The sequence below is a fragment of the Chanos chanos genome, chromosome 4 (genome assembly GCF_902362185.1).
Source record: "Chanos chanos chromosome 4, fChaCha1.1, whole genome shotgun sequence".
Taxonomy (NCBI): domain Eukaryota; kingdom Metazoa; phylum Chordata; class Actinopteri; order Gonorynchiformes; family Chanidae; genus Chanos; species Chanos chanos.
The window spans coordinates 15,761,073-15,785,293 of NC_044498.1; the positions used below are offsets into that span (position 1 = coordinate 15,761,073).

At 40.3% G+C, this 24,221-nt stretch overlaps 1 protein-coding gene across 1 annotated transcript; it reads left to right on the forward strand.

The window, feature by feature from the left end:
- Positions 1-792: 792 nt before the first annotated feature.
- On the forward strand, positions 793-22,956 carry lama4 (laminin, alpha 4). The gene is made up of 40 exons (XM_030771090.1): positions 793-971; positions 4,615-4,716; positions 4,991-5,118; positions 5,237-5,317; positions 5,745-5,959; positions 6,634-6,734; positions 7,004-7,184; positions 7,628-7,711; positions 8,292-8,443; positions 8,526-8,636; positions 8,787-8,898; positions 9,274-9,438; positions 9,635-9,828; positions 11,415-11,531; positions 11,937-12,085; positions 12,607-12,748; positions 13,097-13,190; positions 13,426-13,542; positions 13,705-13,890; positions 14,153-14,292; positions 14,571-14,735; positions 15,576-15,721; positions 16,059-16,221; positions 16,562-16,695; positions 16,960-17,131; positions 17,335-17,466; positions 17,561-17,703; positions 17,917-18,046; positions 18,220-18,357; positions 18,441-18,574; positions 18,680-18,841; positions 19,205-19,358; positions 19,586-19,779; positions 20,281-20,470; positions 20,621-20,776; positions 21,272-21,431; positions 21,913-22,043; positions 22,127-22,220; positions 22,498-22,617; positions 22,809-22,956. Exons 1-40 carry the CDS (start codon positions 864-866, stop codon positions 22,952-22,954), a joined length of 5,643 nt encoding a protein of 1,880 aa, XP_030626950.1. The 5' UTR covers positions 793-863; the 3' UTR covers positions 22,955-22,956.
- The last annotated feature ends 1,265 nt before the right edge of the window (positions 22,957-24,221 follow it).

The window sequence follows — 24,221 nt, forward strand, 5'->3', positions numbered from 1 at the left end:
CTTCTACAGTCCTCTTTTTTCTCAGAGAACGTTTTTCACTCCAACCTTGGAAACAGAGGCCCTTACTACTAACACCATTTTCATAAATATAGCACCTTCTTTGACTACATGACCTACAAGAACAAACAGAGAGAAAGAGGTCAGAGTCAAAGCTAGGGCAGATTGGCTATTTAGAAGAGGAACCAAGAGGGGTTTTCACTTGCAGTGCACACTGTTGGCCGAAGCTTTACTGGGCAGTGGGGGGAGGGACAAACTTACCAGAGGTGAAATTGTGCCATGAGCCAGAGACAGGAAACAGCTTCTCGTTACTCTCTCTCTTTGTCCCATACTACTAATCAAATGGACAGCTATGACACTCAAGAGGACAACAACTGCATGCAACACAAGACCTAAGTAACACCTTATTTCTTGCTTTCTTTCTTTCCTATGTTTCTTTCTTTCCTTCTTACTTTCCTTCTTTCTTTCCTTCTTTCTCTCTCTCACTCTCTCTCACACACACACACACACAAACATATTTACACACTCTTTCTCTCTTTCTCTCGTGACTTCTGGCTTCCCATCTGCTTGTGATTTAAGTCTGAGCTATGGGAAGAGGCAGGGACTGCTGAGGGAGACAAGGGGGGTGGGGGTGAGGGAGAGAGAGGAGGAAGCGCAGGGAGTTTGTGTTAGAGGACTTCGGCTGGGCTGGGCTGGGCTGGGTTGGGTTTGGCTGGCGCGGTTGAGCAAGCGCTGTGTTGCATCTGGAAGTGAGAATCAGAAGGAAAGTTAAACCAGCAGGAGCAGTGGACCGAGGGAATCCAGTGAGTCCCAAAGAGACTTCGGAGAGGCATCTTTACAGCCCCAGACAAACACAGCAAGGGCAAATGGCTTCTCTGACACTGCCAATGCTTTGCCTCCTCTCCATCCTCTCAGGGATTGTCCGTCCAACTGGTGCTTATGGGCTCCCACAGCAGCAGTCCACTGTGTTCAAAGTAAGTCCACTTCTTGGTATGCATCTGTGCTTCCTCTGCTTGCCTCTTTCTAGCATGACATTTTACAAATCCAAAATGTTGCATCATTTCAGAGAGCTTAACAAACACTGGAAGAGATGTAGAGACTCCAACATTGGTACTCAGGAACATGAACAATGTGACCAATTAGGTATGTTATCGAGTTAAAAGAAAGGAAGCGGATTAAGTTGCTCTGGCTGAGATCTGTTTGAACTTTTTGATGGTGGTGTGTTTTGATTTGAGGGTCAGTGCCGTCTCGAGCGTAACCCCTCAGCAGCAGCTGCTGTGGCTCTCTCTCTCTCTCTGGGTCATTTTTTTTTGTTTTTTTTTGCTGAGCTGTAGCGTACATGAGGGCCTTGTCACTCTGCACGCAACCCATAGCAGACTCATAATGGAATTCATGTGAGCTGTAGTGGAGAGCAGCTGTAGCCAGTACCTAGTGCCCAGTACAAACACTACCCCTTTGAGCAGCCAAAAGCATGGAAACACTGAGGATAACGCCGATGCGTTTATTAATAGTGAATCTACGCTAATGTCTTGTTTTATCAAGGGAAGCTACATGAACACAAACATATGAGCCCATGTTGTAGGAGAACAAGAGAAGATAATACATACACAGCAAATGCACCAGTGTCCAATTAACTCCAAGCTCCAAGAGATTTACTATCATTCCACTCTGGTGAGTGTGGGAACATACAAATACAATTAGAGTTTATTTGATACTAGTGAACTTGCTGTGTGAGGTAGATACGGCTAAAATGAGAATCTGTGAATACGAGAATGCTGAATATTCAACAGTAGACATCTTTCCCTCTTACTGACTGACTGGATCGGTGTTCTTGGTCGCAGTGACCAAGCAGTCTCACGAAGGAAGGCCAGTGTAGACGAGATGTCTCCTCTCCGTGGTTTGATAAGGATGACGTCCTCGTGATTTGTCTAGTTTACTTGGAGACTGTGCAGTATGAAGAAACAAACACTTGGAAAGCTTCTCTCTACTCTCTCTATCTTGAGCAGAATATGTAAACCCTCAGCTGATCCCCATCAACCAAGCCAAAGTAAACAGACTGTCTGTTGTTCGTTGTGAGGAATGGGGTGCAGGCAGGGAGGCTGTGGGCTCTATACCAGTACACAACTTAGCGATAGCCTCTCTCCTCCATGTCAGATGCGTGTTTACTTTGGACAGTGGTGCAGTTCTGCAGTGTTTTTCACACAGATTCTGCAGTATTTTTCCAGTGCGCTTCCTGTGAGAGATGTTCAGGAGAGCAATGCTCAGGGCCTTAAGCGTTTTTTGTTTAACCCTTTGAGAAGCAGATGTTGCATGGTGTTTAGAATGTGTAATGTTGTGAATCAGTCCATTTCAATCCATCACCTCCACTGTTTTGATTTCTTAGTTAAATTAAACAATTTCTTTCAAATGGTGACAGACAATAATTCCCAGTTAACATGTTTCAAACCAAAGAAAATAGTCACAGACAGAAAATTTCGAGACATTGAAAGACCACGAACAAAAGTAAGTATTTTATAATCTTTGAGTTTCCCGTTCAATTGACTTGCACTACAATATCTATGCTATCAGTCTAGTCCATTCTGTGTAGCTCAATCACAATAAAACTGACCACAGTGACAGAACACAAGGCCTTGTGGCTCTGTGAATGTTGGCATTGTTCTCCACAGCAATGGGAACATACTGAATGTGACAGAAATACCTCTCATAACAGAAAGATTTCATCAAAGTTCAGTACAGATTCTGAGCATTGCTCTTTCCTTTGAAATTTATGTTGCTCCTTTTCAACAACAGTAACTTACAACCTCTGAATGTGTAAATATATATATATATATATATATATATATATATGAAATATATATGCCTTAATAATAGTACTTATTAGTTTCTAAAATAACAGCACACCAACTGTTAAGAAAAAAAAAATTACAGTTACTGCTTTATTCAAAACTTGTTCCAGATTCCTCCACCCACACACTGAGAACTTATAACCCTCATGAAGAGTATCTGCTCCAGCTTCCCATGATCTCATGCTCTCAAATTCCTTGGTGGATTCCAGGTCCAGCTGTTTGACCAATCCTGACAGAGTCTCATATAATCAAATCTGCTACAGTACAGCTTTTAATTAACAACGACGACACACATGAGACAATTACTGTAGCCAAAAGAAAGAGCTTTAATTTGCTCGTGTCTTTGCAACTGTAATGTAGCCTATGTCATGTATTCTCGAGGTTCTTGGGAGGGGGGGGTCTAAAGGGTTAATTCAGTTTTAAAATATAAAATATTCAAAATATGCAATATAAAACATTGTTTTCTGTACTATTTATTGTGAACAGGACCTTAATTTTATAAATATTGTGGCAGTATAGTATAACACATTAAGTAATGGTCACACTTTCAGGTAAAACTGGTTCTTTTTTTAGTTTTCATACAAATACCAATCTCCACAGAGTCATTTATGGTTTCATTTGCCCTCTGTTATAGATGTTTTAGCGTATTAGACAGGAAAAGCACAGGAAAGGCCTGCAGGAAAGTGTCTGCATAGCCGCTCACAGGATGTTTCGCATTAGCTCATACGCTTGGTGCCTTGAGAGGTCTGGGGAAAATATGCATCACAACTGGGTCGTCTCTTGCTTTTTCTCTCTCTCTCTCTCTCTCTCTCTCTCTCTCTCTCTCTCTCTCTCTCTCTCTCTTTCTCTCTCTCTCTCTCTCTCTTTCTCTCTGTGCGTACTTGCCTGGGTGTGCATGGGTCCTGGTCACTATGGGCACGACAACAAACGTACAATTCACTCTGTGAGACATGGTGGGGTGCGACTTTGTATTGTGCCTTGTAGTGTGAACAGAGCCTTATTGTCTCCACTGTAAGAGTCTCTTAGTGAAACTACGGACTGTTATGGAAAATGAATGATCAGACACTCCTCCTTACGGAACAAAGATCACAACTCAAGTTCACATTTTTGTCAGACACATAAGAGAGAGGATCTGACATTGGAAGAAAGGGAAGTTTGTTTCCATTTACACATGCATCCACAAAAAATTCTCTTGTTTCCCTTTAAATAAAACATTAAACAGCAGTTCCAAAGAGTGCAGTTCACCAATACTTGGACCTGAGCAGCCTATAAACATCTCTCAAATGTAGACCTAAAGATTGTAATAATGCCATACTATACACATACAATAAAATGCTAGAACTTAGTGTTTGTGAATGCAGTAGGCAGGGTTGTACATCCATCACTGGACCTTAAAGGGGTGTTTACTATATCTTAAGATGTTGTAGCTGAAGAAGTTTAAACATGGAAAAAATTGTGACAGTAAAACAATCAAAGTGCTTCCAGGTGTTCCTCTACTGAAGAAGTTTAAGCATGGAAAAATCTGCTTTAATGACGGCAAAACAGTCAAAGTACCTCCAGTCATTCCTTCAGTTAAACTGCTCCACATGTACATTAATTATTCATTATCTGGACAGTAACTATCTCAGGCCCAAGGGCTCTTTGACAGAAAATATGCTTTTAGTTACGTATCTGTGTCTCCAATCATTTCTTGCTTTTTCAGTTACAGGAAATGTTTTTGTTTTGAACATTCTCCATTGGGTTGAAGATTGGGTTTTGTTTTGCCTTCCAGGTCTGTGCGAAAGGGTATTTCCTAAGTGAACTGAACGATTGCCTGCCATGTAACTGTAAAGGACATGCAGATACATGTGAAGATATCACAGGCATTTGCATTGTAAGTGTTTTTCAAATACTACGTCTTCAAAACCTAGAATTTGAACAATGCAGTGAAAATGTATGTAATATCATGGAAGCCTCCTGTTGCATTTCAGACTCTTAATTTTGTTTCTTTTCATTACTATAAAAAAAACAACACATCTGTAACTTCCCATCAAACACTGATGGCCTTTGATACATCATGGACTTTGCTGAATCTTAGTCCAATTTGAATCAAAGTTTGGAATGTAGAATAGTTTGTTTAGACTCTTCTTTCTCTCTTTCTGACCTAGAATTGCAGAGACCATTCCACTGGAAATTTCTGTGAGAGATGTGTGGATGGTTTTATGCCTGAAATTTACCCAAGTGGTCGCCATGAGTGTAGACCCTGTGCTTGCCCTCTCTCCCTTCTCTCTAACAAGTAAGCACCTAGACATTCCCTGCCCTGCCTCCGAATTACTGCTCTATAGCCTTTTTACACACAGCATCATGTCCATCACTCTTTGATGTAAATACTGTTTCATATTCTCTCTTGCCAGCTTTGCTGAGCACTGTGACAAGCGGGGCATTGTTTTGCGGTGCATGTGCCAAGATGGTTATGCCGGACATTACTGTGAGAGGTCAGTGCTGACGAGGACCTGGCGAAAAAGTCTTCTCTCCCTGAGTCCTCCTTTAGTCTCTCATGGGAACATATCATCTAATCAGTCTTCACCCATTTGCATTTGTATGCATCCACAAATAGAGCAGCTAGGCTATATCATTTCTCATGTTGTTTGACATTTTCTTTTATATATATATATATATATACACACACATATATATATGAACTGGACCAAGTAGAAGTAAAGAGAATGTACTGTATGAAAGTAAATTAAGTGGAATGAATTGTAGTTTTTTATTGTTAAGGGATTTCCGTGTAATGTTTGATCTCTTGACATGAAGTGTTATAGTAGAGGGAATCTTTTCCACTGTTTAGATATGAGAAGACACAGCCTTCGCACCTTTAAAGATAAGATTTGGAACCTGTTTGTATTCGCTGTCCCCTAGGTGTGCCCCTGGTTACTATGGGAATCCTATGCAGATTGGCAGCTTGTGTAAGAAGTGTGATTGCAATGGAAACTCGGACCCTAATCTGATCTTCAATGAATGCCATAACGTGACTGGCCAATGTCTCCACTGCTGGGGAAGCACAGCTGGTGCCAACTGCGAGAGGTGTGCCCCTGGGTTTTATGGAGACGCAGTCATCGCCAAGAACTGCAGAGGTAACGTCAACAGTCTATTTACCCCGTGCACAACATTTCCCAGACAGGGCAAAACTTACTGAGAGGATATAGAGCAGCCAGGGCATAGACTGGCAATCTCCAATAGTGAAGAGTAATCTAACAACAGCAGCTAACCATTCAATTCTTTTTGTCTCTGCCTAATGTGCTCTGGGATATAACTAATAAAATATGACCTTCCCTTCTTTTTGATATTAGCCTTTTGCATTCCATAATCCATGTTATAGACATAAGCCTGCGTATAATGGCATTTGTCAGTTGAGGTCCTGGAAAATTGATTCACATGTTTATACAGCTGGTCCTTCAGAGTGGTGTGAATTCCACGTGTGGCATACTGATACGACCTGAACATTCGTCTGAGACAGTATAGCATTACGTAAATCACCCTGCTACCCTCCTTTGTCATCTGAGCTCCAGTGCAAGAATAGCGTTTTGAACTATCAATGGACTTTTGTATGTGTTATTTCAACTTCTTAAAACTGCTGCTTTTGAAGAGATTTTAACTTAATTCCAGTTTAATTGCACATAAGTACATATTTCACTAACTTGATTTCAAAGAAATATCTGATCATTTATTTCCTTTCTTTTTCTCTGCCGCTGAAGTGTCATAGTGGAACTTTTTTCTTATATCTGCTTGTTTTCACTTTTCTCCCCAGAGTGTGCATGCAACAAATGTGGCACTGCATCTTGTGATGACAGAACTGGAATTTGTCATTGCAAGCCAGGGGTGAAAGGTCGCCTCTGTGACCAGTGTGAAGTAAGACACTTGGTTTATCTCTGGTTCTTGAAGTGAGCATTCATGAATTTGTCAGTGACACTACTGTATTTATTAACATATGTAATGCACTATCATAAATGCCTTATGGAGATCAGCTAAAGCTTTTGGCTATGACTCCCTCAGAGAAACATTTCATATTTTTGGGACCTAACATGGTATGAAGCAGCTGTTCTACATGAGCCTCTGAAAAGTCAACATTAATGAGAATGTAGCTACATAGAAAGGTTAATATGCATTTGCGCTCACAGGAGGGCTACTTTGGATTTGGAGGTTGCATGGGCTGTCGCAGGTGCGAGTGCGCCCCTGCCTCTCTGCGTGCCACCTGCCATCCTCTTACACATGCGTGCCAGTGCCGCCCAGGAGCCGGGGGGCGGTACTGCGAGCGATGTCTGCCTGGCTACTGGGACTATAGCCCTGCTGGATGCCGGAGTAAGTTACACATCCTTCAAAAAACACTTCCTTTCTCAAGCTTCAGCCAGCCACCCCCAGATTCTCTTGTCAGCCTTGAAAAAAAAAAATCCAACTTCTGTGGAAAAAGTAGTTATCTGTTCCCAAGTGTGGAAATCCACTCTTCCCACACCCACTCCTTTCTGAGCTCAGCAAAGCATCCATATGGACACAAGCCTTCTGACATCTGCACACAACCAGATGGATTACAACAGAGGAGTATCTTATGACATCATCATCCATATTGACTTATTTGTGCTGCTGCCTGCCAGAGCCGTTCCAGCATTTAGGAGCTATACTGTAGTTGCAGCACCACTTCACCACAGTAAACATCTGTCCCATGTTCATCTCCTGAAGTGCCTCTGAAGACTATGCAAGAGTGGTACCATAGTGTAATGTGTTGTATATGTGCTTCTACCATACAGAGTGTGACTGTCCTGAAGGCCATTGTGACATGCACACAGGAGAGTGCCTGCCTGAATCCTCACAGATCAATGAATGCACCATCAGTGAGTGGATCACAGCGGAAAAACAGATGCTTTTGTCACACAATGGAAGGAAGTGCTGAGAGCTACTGTTATTATCTGCCTGAAAATGGATAATAAATAAAACAGAAACATGAATAACACAGTAATGGACATGTTACGTAGATTAGACAAATGTGTAGGGGAGTTGCTACTGTTTTAAGTGAAATTCACAACATGGGAAGCATTATAGAGGAAGATGTGATACTGTGTAATACCCTTTGATGTGGTATAGTATGATGTAGTATGAAAATATATAGAGAATACGGATATTATATAATACAGAACAATACAATATGACTGAATACATCAGTATACATCATACTTTATTAGCCCATCTCCAATGAAATTAACGTGAAGGTAAAACAGTAAACGGATGAAACGATCAACAATCAATATCTCAGTATAAATAATAGAGCAGTCACCAGCAGAATAATAGAATGTTTCGAATCTCAGGCAAACACTCAAAAAAAAAAACTCCTACAGTGCTGAGTGAGCAAAAGTTTATATATGAAATGCAGAAACTGACCCTTACCCCATCCCTGTTTTTTAATCTGCTTCTCAGAATGCGATAAGTGTATCTGGAATCTGATTGATGATATCCGTCAGTCTAATAAAACCTTGGACCAACTGAAGGTCAGTGTACTGAACATCTCCAGTGGAGCAGCTGCCAATGACCGTCTCAAGTATTACAACTATACAGCCCACCGGATACAGGTACAGCCTCTGTCATACCTTATTCATCTATCAGCACATCACTTTCACTTTATAAACCACCTGTGCCACATTTCTGCCATAGACCCAGTTTGTGGACTGGAAAAATAAGTCAGCTCAAATGTGGACTAGGACGGAATATATAGAAGTGGACCTGCCGGATGTTGAATCTGAAATGATTCTGTTGGAAAAGAAGGTATTTCTTGCTTTTCTCCTTTTCTTGGCTTACTTCTACTTGCTGAGATTGAGCCTTAAGCAAGACTTTGAGTTCTGCTTCATTGATAGTCTTGGACTGTGCTGTACTGTTAAAGCTGATTTGTTTGCCGATGCTATAATGTTCTGCCAGGAGTATGAAGTGAAGTCCCTGGGAGACTTAGTGGATGACGATACCCTGCACAGTTCTACGCTAGCAGAGGGAATTGCTGCTAATCTCTCCTCACTCAACATCCTTATAGAAGGTAAAGCAAGGTCAAAGAACTCCTGTATGAGTCTCCTCACTGATTAATGGTACATTAGTTAACACTGACCTGTTCTTGGCCCATTACTCCCTGTAGTGCTGTGCTGTGATATTATAGCCTTTTAGTGGCTATGTACTAGACCAGTGGACAGTATAAACCAAAATCCCATCACTTTAATTCATTCTCTGCCTCATTTAAGTGCATAACTTCCCATTTAATCTGTTCACCACCATCACAAATAAATCAGTTTTGGGAACCATTTATCACTCTTCAGTAGAATACATTTGAGAGGTTTGTTTTGGGGCAAAAAGTCCTAAAATGACCCCTGTGTGTGTGTGTGTGTGTGTGTGTGTGTGTCTTTTCCCATTGACTCAGAGATGATCAGTGACTGGGAAGTGTACAGTGTGCATCAGGAGCTGCAGCCTGAAGTTGTCAGGCAGAAGACTGCTGAAGCTGAGAGAATGGTCAACTGGATGAGGACACTAGATCTGTCCCCAAAAGAGCCTGTTGCAACTGATGAATCCTCGGAGGCCCATGAACGTAAGTTCACGCAAATGTGTGTGCGTGTGTGTGTGTGTCTGTGTGTGTGTGTGTGTCTGTGTGTGTGTGTGTGTGTGTGTGTGTGTCCTTGCATATTTGAGTGTGTGTTTCTGCATATGTATGAGTGCATCTAGCTCTCCCTTAGCACTGTTGTTTGTTCACCATGTATCTAAAGCTATGCTGTTGGTATGTTTAGTTCTCAGAAAAGTCCGTCAGTTGGAAAAGAAGTTGCTGGGAACAGAGGGCCGTCTCTCTCCCATAAGGGAGGTCCTGTCACGTTTCACCTCCAAGCTCTCTGAGGCCCAGGACCTCCTGCAGAAGGCTGAGGACACCGTGCAGCAGACCCTGGCCAGGCACAGATCCAACCAGTTTAAATACCAGAGGAATGAGGTAACCCCCACAGTTCAGTGATTCTGTACTGACCGTTCATCCACCCTCAAACATTTTCAACATAATTTCATAACTCAACCTTCTCCTGATAAAATCTGAATAATACACTGTTTTACTCTTGTTCCAAAACACTTCTATTGTGAACATTTCTTAAATCCTTAAACATTTCTTTTTTCAGTGGACTTCTCAGATCCTCCACACTGTAAAAAATTTCCACCGGTTCAACTTAAAAACTTAAGTTCTATTGCTGCCTTAAAGTTTCAAGTTAAATCAAATTAGATTTACTAGTTCATCCGGGCCCTTCAAATTTAGACTTCATTGCACTGACTTTATTGCACAACTTGAGTTGAAACACTGAAAACTCATAAAATTCAGTTGAAATGCATAAATTATTTTTACAAGTTGAAGTAAATGAAAGAAAGATGTTAACATAAATTACTGATCAAATCATTTTTTACAGTGCAGTTTTCTTTTCTTTCTTTCTTTATTTATTTATGTTATTTTGGTTGTTCTGTTTGTATTCACACAGAATCATAACTGTAAATCTGTATAACCACAGTGGTCTGTTCACCTCTGGGATGCAAACTGATATTGGATCAGATATCTGTCGGTATACTCTAAATTGTGCCAGACATGCCAACATGGATCTCTAACTAGAAGGCATTTTGTGCCCTTGAAACTTCATTGATCCTTTATGTTAGTCACTGTGTAGCACATAGCCAGCCAGAGCTGTCTAAATAACCATGGTGTTTGGGAGAATGAAATAGACCCCCGGGAACAGCTGCTGTACAAGGTTACATAACATAAACAGGACATTATCAGGGAGACATTCTCTTCCTCACAATAAATTGCTCTCTAATACTTCCGCGGAATGAGGTGGATTAACTGTGATGGAGAGATTGTCAAAGTGGTAGAGGTGCATCTTACCTTCTCTCATTTTTGAAATTGTGTCAAGGCATTTACAACATCGAATTAAAATATGCTTTGCCTGTGATTTCCATTCACACCCATGAGAATTCACAATGCTTTTGGGTTTCAAACAAAACTAGACCCACTGTCATGCACATGCACACCCATTCTGAAGGGCAATTGTGCTTTCCATAATGAATTGTGACTGAGGCATAGTTTTGGCTATCTGTCTCAGTGATCTCCATGGCTTCAGTCATGAATGCTAAGCTGTCCAAACAGGAGGCCTCATTTAATCCGGGGTTTGCCCCTCAGACAACAGAGGTTGGTCAGTGTAAGCCAATGTATCCACGGAAACATGGTGTCACCATGGGGATAATATACTGTACGTCACCATCAGCATCGGTTAGCTGTCCATGCAATGTCTAGATACACTCATGAAGATACGCTCATTTCCCTTATGCCTACATTCAAATGCAATGAAACATAGGTTAATAATTTAGATGTTACATCTTCACAGATCTTTACATCTTCGTTAATGTATTTGAAATACCCAGATTGCTATGTAAAACAAAACTAAGCACTGAGAGAGATGAGAAGCGTGCAAAGGCACCCAGAGAACATGGATGAGGTGCAGTGTATGGTGGCTGAGCTCAGCTTTTTCATCTCCATGTTTACAGGCACAGCAACAACGGCTGACAGAGAACTATGAGGCTGTAAACGAGACCCTCAGAATGGCTGGTGATATCATCGGCGATGCAGGGATGGGTTTGGCTGAACTGGAAGCCATGGTGTTGGTACAGAGAGAATTCGGTTTACTATACATGCAGTTTTTGTTAACAAAGAGTCATAATAGTGAGAGTAGACAGTTGACAAAGCCATTTGAGATCTCTCTTACAAATCCATGCCCTTTGATGGATTACCTAATGCTTTCTAAATATTTAAAAATTGTAAATATTCTAAATGTAATCAAATTTTGGTACTGTTCTCATACATTTCCGTCTACAGCTATGTACGGAAGAAGATCAACAAAAAAGAGTCAAACCGTTAATGTGATTTAGCACTTCTTTGGGACAGTTTAAATACAATTTAGCCAGCGGCCTAAAAACACTGAGCCTTTGTCAATGATTGTCTGTATTGGATTAGACCGTGGGAAACAGACTGATTCCAGATCTCATGTTTTGATCTGTGACTGTGTGTAGAATGTGAGTGAGTACCACGCTGCGATTGATGGCGCCACAAAACTACTGAAGGAGAAGACAGAGAACCTCTCCCTCGCTGACAGGGAACTGGTCCAGAGAGCTACTGAGCATGCTCAAGATCTGCTGAGTCAGGCTGATGAGTTGGAATAGTGAGTTCCATTTAACCCTGCTATTAGATATTTTGCTTCAATCATTCATTACACTGTTGTGTCATTTCTCTCTATTGAAGTGTAGTTTATTTGCCCATTTCTGCCATACACACAGAAGAGTTACGCTTCTCCCAAAGTGATAAACAAATTCCTTAGAGCACCATTTTGTCAAGACACACAGTATAATGTATATGGCACTATTTAATGTAGATTGTAAAATGTTACAGCCCCAGAAGATCAGACCATTTCACAATACTTGGCAATGATAGCAGGTTTGTTGTAACCACATGTGTATGATTTGCTCCTCATACAAAAAGCGGACTGTAAAAATTCAGGGGCTAATCTTTTTTCTTCTTCAGGCTGTCAAAAGCTAACAGATTGTTCCATGTATGCAGTGATAAACAAATATTACAACATCTTGTAGCCATGTTGCCCTTATTACTTAATCCCCTAATACTATTTTTTTCCATGTTTGTACTCCATGCTCATCTACTGCTGAAACATGTACATTTTCTCTTCAGTAATCTGAAAGGCAGTGATGCAAATGGATTTGTGAAGAAAGCTCTGGATGCATCTAATGTGTATGACAACATTGTGAAGTACATTGATGAAGCCAACATCACTGCACTGGCTACCCATGATGTAGCAAACAGAGCACAGGATGTAAGTCCAAGTACAATTTTAAATCATTCAAAATTATTCTATTGTTCAAAGTTTTCAGTTCCCCCAAAACCATTCATTTACTCAAATATCACACATTAGTTCGTGGTGGTGAATTTAAGACAATCAGCCTAATACAACTTGATGTCTCTCAAATCTTAAGTAAATTTATCAAATAAATATAACCAGCTAAATCCAAAGATTAAAAGTTTCCAAAAACCAGACTGGCTTACCTCCTTCCAAATTTTATCTGCATTATGTTTAACTATATAAGCTAATTATCTATCCCAGCCGTGATCACAGACAAGAAGTCTGTAAAACTAATTCCATTTCCTCTGTTGTCATGATTAGGCTGTTGATGGGATTAACACTCAGCTGAACTTCCTGACAACGGGGAGTGATAATGTCTTCAAAGAGTCTATGTCCTTATACTTAAAGCAGACAGGTACTATGCACTGCATTTCTTGAAATCTGATGATGACTTTACTAAAACCCAGTGAAATCTGACATCGCTTGCTTAGTTTGACCAATGCTAAGCTTTATCTGTTTTCTCAGCATACATACTACCAGACAGTCTCACATACATTTTCCTTTGAGTACTGCTTTTTCTGGATGAAGAATTACTTTAATTAAATGCTATTTTGTCTTAATCATTGATAGTAAATGTATTCCTTTCCTAGAGGCTGAGTCAAATGTCCTAGACATTGCAAAATACGTAGAGGAAACAAAGGAGATGATGGACTCCTCAAAGAACAAACTCTCTGAAATCCTGAATGATATCACCGCAATACATACAGGTTAGAGACAGCTTTCTCACCACAGCTCTGCCTCTGAAACCTCCTCTAGGAAAATGTTACCTTCTTTAAACAACTGAATGAAAAAGCACTCTGTTCTCTGACTCACTGATTTTTCTGGTTTTACTTTATATCTTTGTTCCTTGTGCTTTGAACTAAATTCAGATCGAACCCCAAAGCGCCTTGAGTTCACCAGAGAGGTGGCGGAAGGAACTCTAAACCGTTCCGCGGAAGTTCTGCAGACCATCACTCCCATCAGTGAAAGAGTGGAAAGGTGGTCCAATAATATGAAAAACAATGAGTACTCTGCTGAAGCGTATGACCGTGCTGTAGACTCTGCTGGCATAGCAGGTAAACCTCCTATCTGGTAACCTCATGCCTTTTTCCATGTAACTCTTAAGGCACATAGCATTAAATTGTCCTTGCAGTGCAATAAATATGTCATTTGTATGTGCAGTTTACCTTGTACATGGAAATGTTCTGCCACAAGGAGCACAAAGTTTTGATGGGAAGTAGCTAGATAATAAGAAGTACATGCACATTAAACGTTATTCCAGCTATGTTGAGCAACCTCAGTCTGACTGTACATTCCTACCTGCTGTGTTGTTCTCAGTGGAGAATTTGTCTGAAATCGTGCCTGAACTGCTGAGTAAGCTTCGAGTAGTTGAGGAGAAAAAGCCTGTGAATAATGTCTCCGTCAACATCATGAGGATCAGAGAGCTCATTGCCCAGGCCAGGAGTGTGGCCAAGAAGGTAAAATAAAGCCAGAATGTCTGGCCAAAGAGAAATCAAGCCAACGTCTGGCCACGAACAAAGAAAATATCAGCTTTGAAACCCCAAAGAAATCATGTTTATTCTGATATCCTGCATGTAATGGGGTTAAGCCTTCACTGTGAACTGTGAGTGCCATGGAAAAATGGAAGATGTAGGACTAGATTGTGTATAACAATGTGCACATAAAACTGTCATTGTGTGCAAAATATTTCCCCTATTTTGCTATTTATCCTATAAAATATTTTGCCTATTACAAGGTACAAGTGTCTATGAAGTTTAATGGTCAGTCAGCAGTGGAAGTGCAACCCCACACCAACCTGGAGGAGCTAAAGGCAGTCAGCTCCATCAGTCTGTACATCAGAGTAGACCCTGACAAAGACCCGATTGAGGATCGCTTCATTCTGTACCTGGGTGACAAACATGTAAGTAAACTATAGAAGTTAACAAGGGGTCACCAGACACATAGGAGAGAGATGGGGGGGGGGGGGGGGCAAAGGAGAGAGAGAAAGAGAGAGAGAGAGAGAGAAAGAAAGACAAAGACAGAGAAGGAAAAAAAGAGAACAGAGTGCTGGCAACTCACTCTCCGGTCAGTACTTTTTTAGAGGGCTTTAGCATGGAACACAGCCAGTGCACGGATATTCAGGCCTACGTGTTTGTGTATTTTAGAGAGAGGGGGAGAGAGAGAAAAAAAAGAAATACAGGGGAGCGTGTGTGTGAGAGAGAGAGAGAGAGGGAGAGGCCCAGCTCTGCCACAGAAACTTCAGAGACTTACACCCAAAGGACGGCAGAGATGAAAGCAAAAAGAGTAGTCCTAGGAGATGAATAGAGGGTTGTGATCATGTGAACAGGAAAGGCATGAGAGAGCAGACAGTTGCCTCTTTCTCAGAGGGTTTCCAAGAGACGACAACAACAATAGCATGTGTGCCTTCAAAGCACAAGATCATTTCCATAAGCATAGCTGTCCCACACACATCAATACAGAACAAAAGCATAGCTTCCCTCACATGGTTTCTCTGACGCTTTGTTTAGCAGTTCTCTCCTTTCTGAGGTTGGAAAATTTCTTTATGTTATTTACCGGCAACCATGCTTCCTGTGTGTAAATGGTGCCAATAGCGAACGTGATATGAAGTGAGCTTACACAATTCATTTTCTCTCTCCGATTATCACTGAACTTTGTTCACATTGAAATTATTTCCATGTTATTTGCATACTTTTGTAGTTATTAAATGTATGATGGAACATTTGATCTTTCATACAACTAGGGAAGAAAGGACTACATGGGCCTTGCCATCAAAAATGACAACCTTGTCTTCATCTATAATCTGGGGGGAGAAGATGTTGAAATTCCTCTCAGCTCTAAGCCAGTCAGCTCATGGCCTCCCGTTTTCAACCTCGTCAAAGTCGAGAGGTAGCGTGCTCTCTCTCTCTCTCCACAACAGTCACTTTTAGAACAGGTTTGCTATTCAAGGCATCATATCCAGTGAACATCTCTCTGTGTAATGGCATGTGACTTTTCAACCTGCTTATGCATCCTTCTCAGAAATACAACTAACAATCCTGAATCTTATTTTAAAGTCTAGTTTTATCATTGGTCAGTATACCATATAGTACTTCAAAACACTATAGTCCATCTTTTGTTCACTTACTACCAGTTTGAAAGCTGCAGTGTCTTTACCATTCTGCACTGATACTTGGTACAGTAGACATGGTATAGCCTAATCCCTTTCTCCTGCATACTGTTGCAGGTTGGGCAGACACGGCAAAGTCTTTTTGACTGTACCCAGTCAGGACACCACGGCTGAGCAGAAGTTCATCCAAAAGGGTGAAGCCGAGGGCACGGACTCACTGTTTGATCTGGATGCCAAAGATTCTGTTTTTATCGTGGGCGGTGTCCCACCAGATGTCAAGGTGGTGCATTTATTTACACACTTTTTTTTCTCCCCAATCCAAGCTCTTCAAAATGTAGTCACGCTTCAATTCTTATAGCATAAGCTAATTGTTTAACATACTCTTATCATTCTGAATTCATTTACATAGTTTAAATATATCATTTCTACAGGTGGTTATGAACTGTTTAATTGGCTTTAAGTGAAATAGAGTAGCAGCTCTGTTTGCTGCCTTCAGAACAATGCTCAGTGAAGCTCAGTAACCTGTCCATCACCATTTTTTCCAAGACTAAAAGACATTTCCGTTTGGATAGCATGTTTGTCATAATTGATGGCATGTTGGTCCTTTTGTTCATTTACAGCTCCCTCCTGCACTGAGCCTTGCACCTTTTGTTGGCTGTATTGAGCTGGCCACTTTGAACAATGATGTCATCAGTCTCTACAACTTTAAAGAAATCTATAAAATGAATGTTGTTACATCAGTGCCGTGCTCCAGGTATAAGAATCCCTCTTCAATTTTATTTGCATGCTTTCAAAGTTGAATTCTAAATTTGAATTCTTTAGATGAACAATATCCTAGCAAAGAACCATAGATATTTCTCACTGTTCCTTCTATTGAGCTTTGCCCCTAAAGGAGGTCACAGGTCTTATTTTATCACAAGGTCTCTTTACTTTCACTCTTCCTTGCAGAAAAAAGATCAATCACAGCTATATCCCATACGTATCCAAAAGTAAACCCTCTGGTTTTCTTTCATGTTAGGTATAAGCTGGCCTTCTCCCAGAGTCGAGTCGTTAGCTATCTGTTTGATGGCACTGGATATGCACTTGTGAATGATATTGAAAGAAGAGGGAGAATTGGCATTGTCACCAGGTTTGACATTGAAGTGCGGACAGTCGCCAATAATGGCATCCTTTTCCTGATGGTCAACGGGGTAATTGTAGTTTCATTCTCATCACAGACGCAACACAGCATTTCAGCTAAGAGAAGAAGAATATCAACATAAATTGCCTTAATGTTTCTATGTTTTACAATTAAATTTCATCACGTATTATATGTCTGAACACGCTTATTAGGAAAAATAACTCATGCCTTACTATGGAAAATTTCTCATGTATATTTTTTTTTTCCCTGTAGGATAATTTCTTTGTGCTGGAACTGAAAAATGGTTTCTTGCGCCTCATGTATGACTTTGGGTTTACTGGTGGCCCAGTCGTAATGGAGAGTAACTTACCAAAACTGAAAATTAATGATGCAAGATACCATGAGGTAAAATACAACCAAAGTAAAAACATCAATTAAAATATGAATGAAAAGTATATATTTCTTTGAAGCTGTAACATGGCACTGTTTTTTTTTTCAGGTGTCAATCATCTATCATCACTCAAAGAAGATCATTTTGCTGGTGGACAGAAGTCATGTGAAGTCAATGGAAAATGAGAAAAAAACCTTACCTTTCTCAGATATTTACATCGGAGGGGCTCCATCCAGCATTCTTCTCTCCAGGTGAAAGAACAGAGCTTCACGTATCCTATCACAAACCCCTCAGAAACCGTTTGTCCTTCAGGGCTGTCTATCCTTGAGTAATCTCCTTCTCCTATTGTAATACAATAGCCACAGGGGACACTGTTGGCATGGTCTGTATGTTATGGTAAAGCAGAGGCTTAATTGTTCTATAGCTTTTATCTATCAGCTTACTTTGTGCCTCTCCTCCCCCAGGCCTGAGCTCTCCTCTTTAGTGGGTTTGAAGGGGTGCGTTAAGGGATTCCAGTTCCAGAAGAAAGACTTTAACTTATTAGAGGAGCCAGGAACTATTGGTATCAGCAGTGGGTGCCCAGAGGAGTCCTTTGTATGTATCTCACTCCCCTTTCATAATGCTATTACACTTAAAACATGAATGAAAATGCTACTTAGCCACCTGAAACAAGGTTGCAGAAATATTTTTTGGCTTTGCAAAACACCTAAGACCATCAGGTAAATGAAAGAAAGATGTTGTGATTAACTTGTCTTTCATTCATACAGATGTCCCGTAAAGCATATTTCACAGGAGAAGGTTACCTGGGCTCTGCTGCCAAGATGTCTCCTTTCGACACATTTGAGGGAGGCCTGAATTTCAGAACACTGCAGTCTACAGGTCTCCTGTTCTATCATGCAGATGAGGTAAAGTGCTCTTTTTTGTGTTAGTTTTTACCTGTTTCAGGAATTAACTAATATAAGCTAAATAGATTTTTAATTTTTTTCAGTCTGATGAGCTTTCTATCTCACTGGAGAATGGAGCTGTTGTAATGAACACCAGAGGGACCAAAGTCAAGTCACAGAAGAAGAACTACAATGATGGACGACCTCATTTCCTGGTCGCTACTGTGAATAATCGAAAGTAAAAGCCTACTCATCTCCCTTTAAAAGTAGTTATTACTGATTTGCTCTTTTCTGTTAAACGGTGTCATAATCAAAATCAAGAGTAATATGTTTTCCTCTGTAGATATGAACTTGTGGTAGACGACAAAGACAAGCAAGAAAAAAATCGTCCAAGCTCTTCATCCTCATCAACCTCAAGCACCCTCAAGACATTCTACTTGGGAGGTTCCCCTATGAGTAAAATACAGAACTTCTCTGGCTGCATCAGCTATGCTTACATCAGCAGGTAACTACTCTTACACACAAACTGATCAGAATCTTCAGCATGTCATCTCTAGCCAATTCATGTTAACAAGAGAACAGTCATGATTTATACCAGGGAAGCCTTTTTAATCTGTTAAAATATAACCTACTCATTCTGTGTATATTACAGTGATATTACTGTGTATTATAGTGGGAGTGGTAAACATGGTATAATAGGTGAAAAAATACTTCCTTTGCCCAGGCCCTAGTAAATAAATAGGTCTATCTTATAGAATATTTAATTCTGTATAATATTGCTGGAATTAGAGTTACTGCATTGAGATATCTTGGGTTACAGTGGTATATCCTCAGCTTAGCCGAAATAAGTGACTCTCTTTGTCCTTAGATTAGACCGGGACATTGAGCCAGAGGACTTCCAGCGCTACTCTGAGAACGTGCAGACCTCACTACAGGAGTGTCCTGTGGAGAGACCTCCGGAGGCTCTGCACACCAAACAGAGCAAAAATTCCTCTAGAACCAAACAAGGCCACTCCCGCAAGGTACTGGAAATTTATAATCTCAAGACTGTTTTCTTTTTTTTTAATGCAAACTGATTGAACATTTCACTCACTATTGTTACTTACATAACAGTTTGTGGTAAGTCTGTGTTTATGATTGCATTTGGTTAATCATTCATTTTTGGTCAAATGTTAATTTATGTTCCAAAGCATGGTTTTGTCTTTAGTTTTTAGCTTGTGCTTATTTTAGCTTATTTTCATTGGTGTAGGTTGGCAGAGATAAATCCAGTGTTCCGCATGGCCTTTTGGCATTGAAGAGTGACCCTCTGGATGCCCCTGACACAGAGGTCGCACCATGTTACCTATCTCAACGACCCCGTGCCACTCGGCATGCCTATCACTATGGTGGCACTGCCAACAGCCGGCACGAGTATACAAATATTGCAGAGTCCATCAGAGAAAGGTCTGTGAAATAGATGACTGGTAGAAGTCTTTAACATTGTTGTTTTACATCTATTCAGGTATGAATCTGTAGGTAAACAAAATAGAACATCAAGAATTCAGTGCAGTCAAAGATTTTGAGGAGTCTTATCAATAGGATCATAGCACCAATACTTTGCACTGCAAACCTTTAGGTCCTTTGTAAATATCAGCGTAACTACAATATAATACATGTTTTGTTCGTCCACTGTTATATAGCATATGAAATATTCATAGTTCTATTATCAAGCAGAATACCCATCTTATGTCGAACCATAATGCTTAGAAAGAAATTGTAAATAATGCTGTCAGCATATGATTTATTAATTAGTAATTACATAGCTTAAGCACAATATTCTGACACTCATGACCCAGGAATCATTATTAGTCATTATTATAATGAGGTGCTCTCTTGAAGGTGCTCCCTTGATATCTCACAATGAATAGGGTATGTGTGAACAGAACACTCTTTTCCTCTGCCCAGGTCACATGTCTCCCTGTCTCTGAAGACTCACTCATCTTTTGGACTCATCTTCTACGTGTCGGATGAAGCAGAGGACGATTACATGGCTCTTTTCCTAACTCACGGGAAACTGGTCTTCTCCTTCAGCATTGGCCAGCATAAGGTCAAGATCAAGAGCAATGAGAAATACAACGACGGCCAGTGGCACAATGTATGTCACCTTGTTTTTTGTCGTTTGCTTCATTAATTTTCCATTTCCCAAGAGCCAAAAGAAATGTTTTTTTTCCAAGACTCGAATGTCATGTGATATTCTCTCCTGTACATCCACACTATAGCAGCGCTCTTTTCCTTCCTGCTGTAGGTTATTTTAATCCGTAATGGGCACGTGGGCAGATTAATTATTGATGGTCTGACCGTGCTGGAGGACAGAGCACCAGGCAGTAACACTTCGTGGCACGTCAGTGACCCCCTCTACATAGGTGGCACAGCTCCCGGGAGAGCCCAGAAGAATATACAGGTATGGTGCACAGACCCTCCATTCACAAGAAATATGTTAACTCTTAAGTATGTTAATTGGAATCATATTATTTCCCATTGTCAATACAGGTAAACCTGTGTATTGATTCAGACAACAACTTTGCATTGTACAGATGCACCACTATTTTTTACCCTTAAGGTCACGTTTATTTAATATTGTGGAATCTGTTGCAAAAGGCTCTGCACCCAACAAAGGAAATAGCAATAAATTTTGGTCTTCTCTGCCTCATTTTTCATTTACTGCTCATCTGGTAGTCGCTCAAATATGTGGAATGAAACTCAAACAGCTGCAGTAATCCTCCTCTGGCAAGGATCACTAAATCACCAACAGTGTTTTTGCCATTAGCAAAAAAACTGTATCTTATCTTACCTTAGTCTCATAACTTTTTAAGTTTTATCCACTGATCTTTTATAGGGCAGTTAGTCTCCTTCCACACTATTTTTCTCCTGCGTGTGTTTTTTTTTCCCTGTCCAGAGGAATTCAGCATCCAGTTTCACTGGCTGTGTTAGGAGCCTACAGCTCAACGGTCGCTGGCTGTCCTCTGTGTCACGGACATTTGGGGTTACTCCTTGTTTCGAGGGCCCCGTGGAGTCTGGGACTTATTTCTCAGAAGAGGGTGGATATGTAGTCTTAGGTAACACAAAGTTCTCTCTCTCTATCTTTCTCTCGCTCTCTCTCTCTCTCTCACACACACACACACACACACATACATACACAAATACACACACTTTAAAACTGAATCCACATTCTGGTTTGAAGAAAAAACAAACAGTGGCAAGATGATGTCCTTTCTGAGGTTGTTACAGTTCTACTCTTTTGGTTACATCTGTAGACATTCAGTTTTAGTACTAAGATTGATTTAGAGAATCTGATAAGTGGAGAGAGCAAGGAGAGAAGGATTCCTTCAGACACAGAGGTCTTGGGAACGGAGAGACAGCTGTTAAAAAAGCAAAGAACAATTTCACACCTCAGCGTGGCCATCTAGGTTTCACATGTGCACATAGCTCAGCATAGAAAGGGGTGGTGAATCATTCCAGGTTTGCAGGCATCAGAGGTAAGGTTTTTACAGAGGGCTAGATTTTAAGTGATCTTGTTTTATTACTCCATCCCTGCAGATGATTCATTCAACTTGGGCCTGAAGTTTGAGCTGGTGGTGGAAGTACGCCCCCGTGTGGCGTCAGGGGTGCTACTGTATGTTTTTACTACAGAGCAGGAGTACCTCATCATGTACATTCATCAGGGGCAGGTAAAGTGAACTTTTTAGCTGCTTCTGCCAAAAGTAAAGAAGAGTATCAGATAACATGTTAATCAAGTCTACTCTGTACCCAGGTTGTAGTTGTGGTGAACAATGGGATCCGAAAGTTCTCCACCCATGTGTCTCCAAGGCTGGGTGTCTGTGATGGCAACTGGCACAGAATCACAGGTGGAGACCTAGTATTGATTTCATTTATGTCACCAACAGTGCTGACTATTTTCTTCAAGACCATTTTGAAACATCAAGAAACATCCAAATCCTTCAGATTAAAAATGAACTGAGCTCTGTGAACACTCTCTTGACTCAATTTTTACTTGTTTTGTTTTCAAATAATAAAATGAGTGTATTTTTTATCACGGAAAGCTCAGAGAAAAAACATCATAGATGAGCAATGAAAACAATACTTCGCTGATTTATTATCTTCCATCTCTTCTCTGGATCATAGTTATCAGAGATGCCAATGTCATCCAGCTGGACGTTGATTCTGAAGTTAATCATGTCGTGGGCCCGATCAACCCATCAGCATTGAGCTCCAAAACGCCTGTTTTTATAGGTGGAGCTCCAGGTCAGTATCCCTAAAATAGGCCTTGATTCATTAGATCATGACTTTATATTTCTGTGTCACCATGGTTCATCTGACCTAGCAACACTATCCAAAGTATGTCATGGAATTTCTCACAATAAGTATCTGTGCTGCTTCATTTTGGGGGACCAACAACAGGACATTTAAATGTGCTTTTGTATTTCTCTTTCAAGAAACTCTACTCCCACAAACCATTGCCACCAGGAGAGGCTATACGGGTTGCCTGAGGAACCTCACAATCAATGAATCCTCTGTCAGCTTCAGCAAAGCTGCACTAGTCAGTGGAACCGTCAGTGTTGGCTCCTGTCCAGCTACCTAAAGATGCTGTTTTTCATCTTAGCAGAGACCAAATCCAATTGTGTGTCATGCTATTCCAATAAAGAAGTTGCATGAAATCAAACGTCATTGTTGTATAATTTAATGAAAGTATTTTTCCCTCAATTTCTGTTTCACTTAAAAACACTCATTCCAGCAACTAATAAAAGAATGTTAATCAGTTCTTATGTCTGAAACAGTTTAGACTATTAACCATTTTAAGAAGTATGTAAGCGTGTATGACCCTGAGAAGCCACCTGCATGTCATTTTGACAGAAATAATCGTTTTAGGTCAAAGACTGTCTTATCCTATCAAACGCCATTTCTGGAGAGGACCCAGCTGAAGCTGATCTCACCACAGGGTCATCTCAATCCCCGATATGAACATTGTCTCAGTACACTATATTATACAGTCATGTGATGTATTAAATTCATATTTTTTCACACAATAAAGACTTTATTCATCATCATATTGATTTGGTAACTGACTTTAATAATAATAATAATAATAATAATAATAATAATAATAATAATAATTTTACGACTGTTCATAGCAACTGTTGTTTTCATTTATGTTACTTACCTGTGCCATGGTTTTCACGATTATTTACATAATGCTGCTGCTCATGATAATAATGACAATGACGAAGATGATGATGGTGATAATGATGGTGATTGTGATTATTATTGTTGTTGTTCTTCTTCTTCTTCTTCATCATCATCATCATCATAATCATCATGGTCACTGCTTCTTAAACAGAGGTAGGACAGAGCAAGGTAAATATATAATTTAATAAAAACAATAATAATAATAATAGTATAAAGTAAACATGTCCTCTACAAACGATTCGACTTTAAAGTAAAATGTGAATGAGACCCACAAAATGCAACAGACTTCCCTTCCGTTGACCATCATTAAATGAATTATCTTCATCTATTTAGCTAAGCACATTTATGTTATGTAAAGGCTAGCGATCCAAAAAAAAAAAAAAAAAAAGTCACAATTACACATAATTGATTGCGAGCCTTGCTATGTTCCCAAATAAAATTCGTGAAAGGAAAGGATAAATCCCCCCGGTCCGGGAGCGGCTCTTGCTAGGAGGGACGGGCTGGTGATGTTCGATAACCGTCAAACAAGTTTAAAGGTTTGAAGTCCGGTTTAAATAGCTCGGCACCAGAAACCAGTCATAAATTCGGAAAAATTACAGTTGCATTAGATATAAGCGTTCTGTTCTCTTTAGCACACAGTAGTAAAGCAGTGTAAAGTCTTG

What these genes read in the sequence shown, in the direction of transcription:
- lama4 (XM_030771090.1), top strand. Translation starts at nt 864, where the DNA reads ATGGCTTCTCTGACACTGCCAATGCTTTGCCTCCTCTCCATCCTCTCA. An exon ending in CATCGCCAAGAACTGCAGAG is followed by an intron (nt 5,960 to 6,633) that starts GTAACGTCAACA and finishes TTTTCTCCCCAG; the next exon opens with AGTGTGCATGCAACAAATGT. An exon ending in GGTGCCCAGAGGAGTCCTTT is followed by an intron (nt 18,047 to 18,219) that starts GTATGTATCTCA and finishes TCATTCATACAG; the next exon opens with ATGTCCCGTAAAGCATATTT.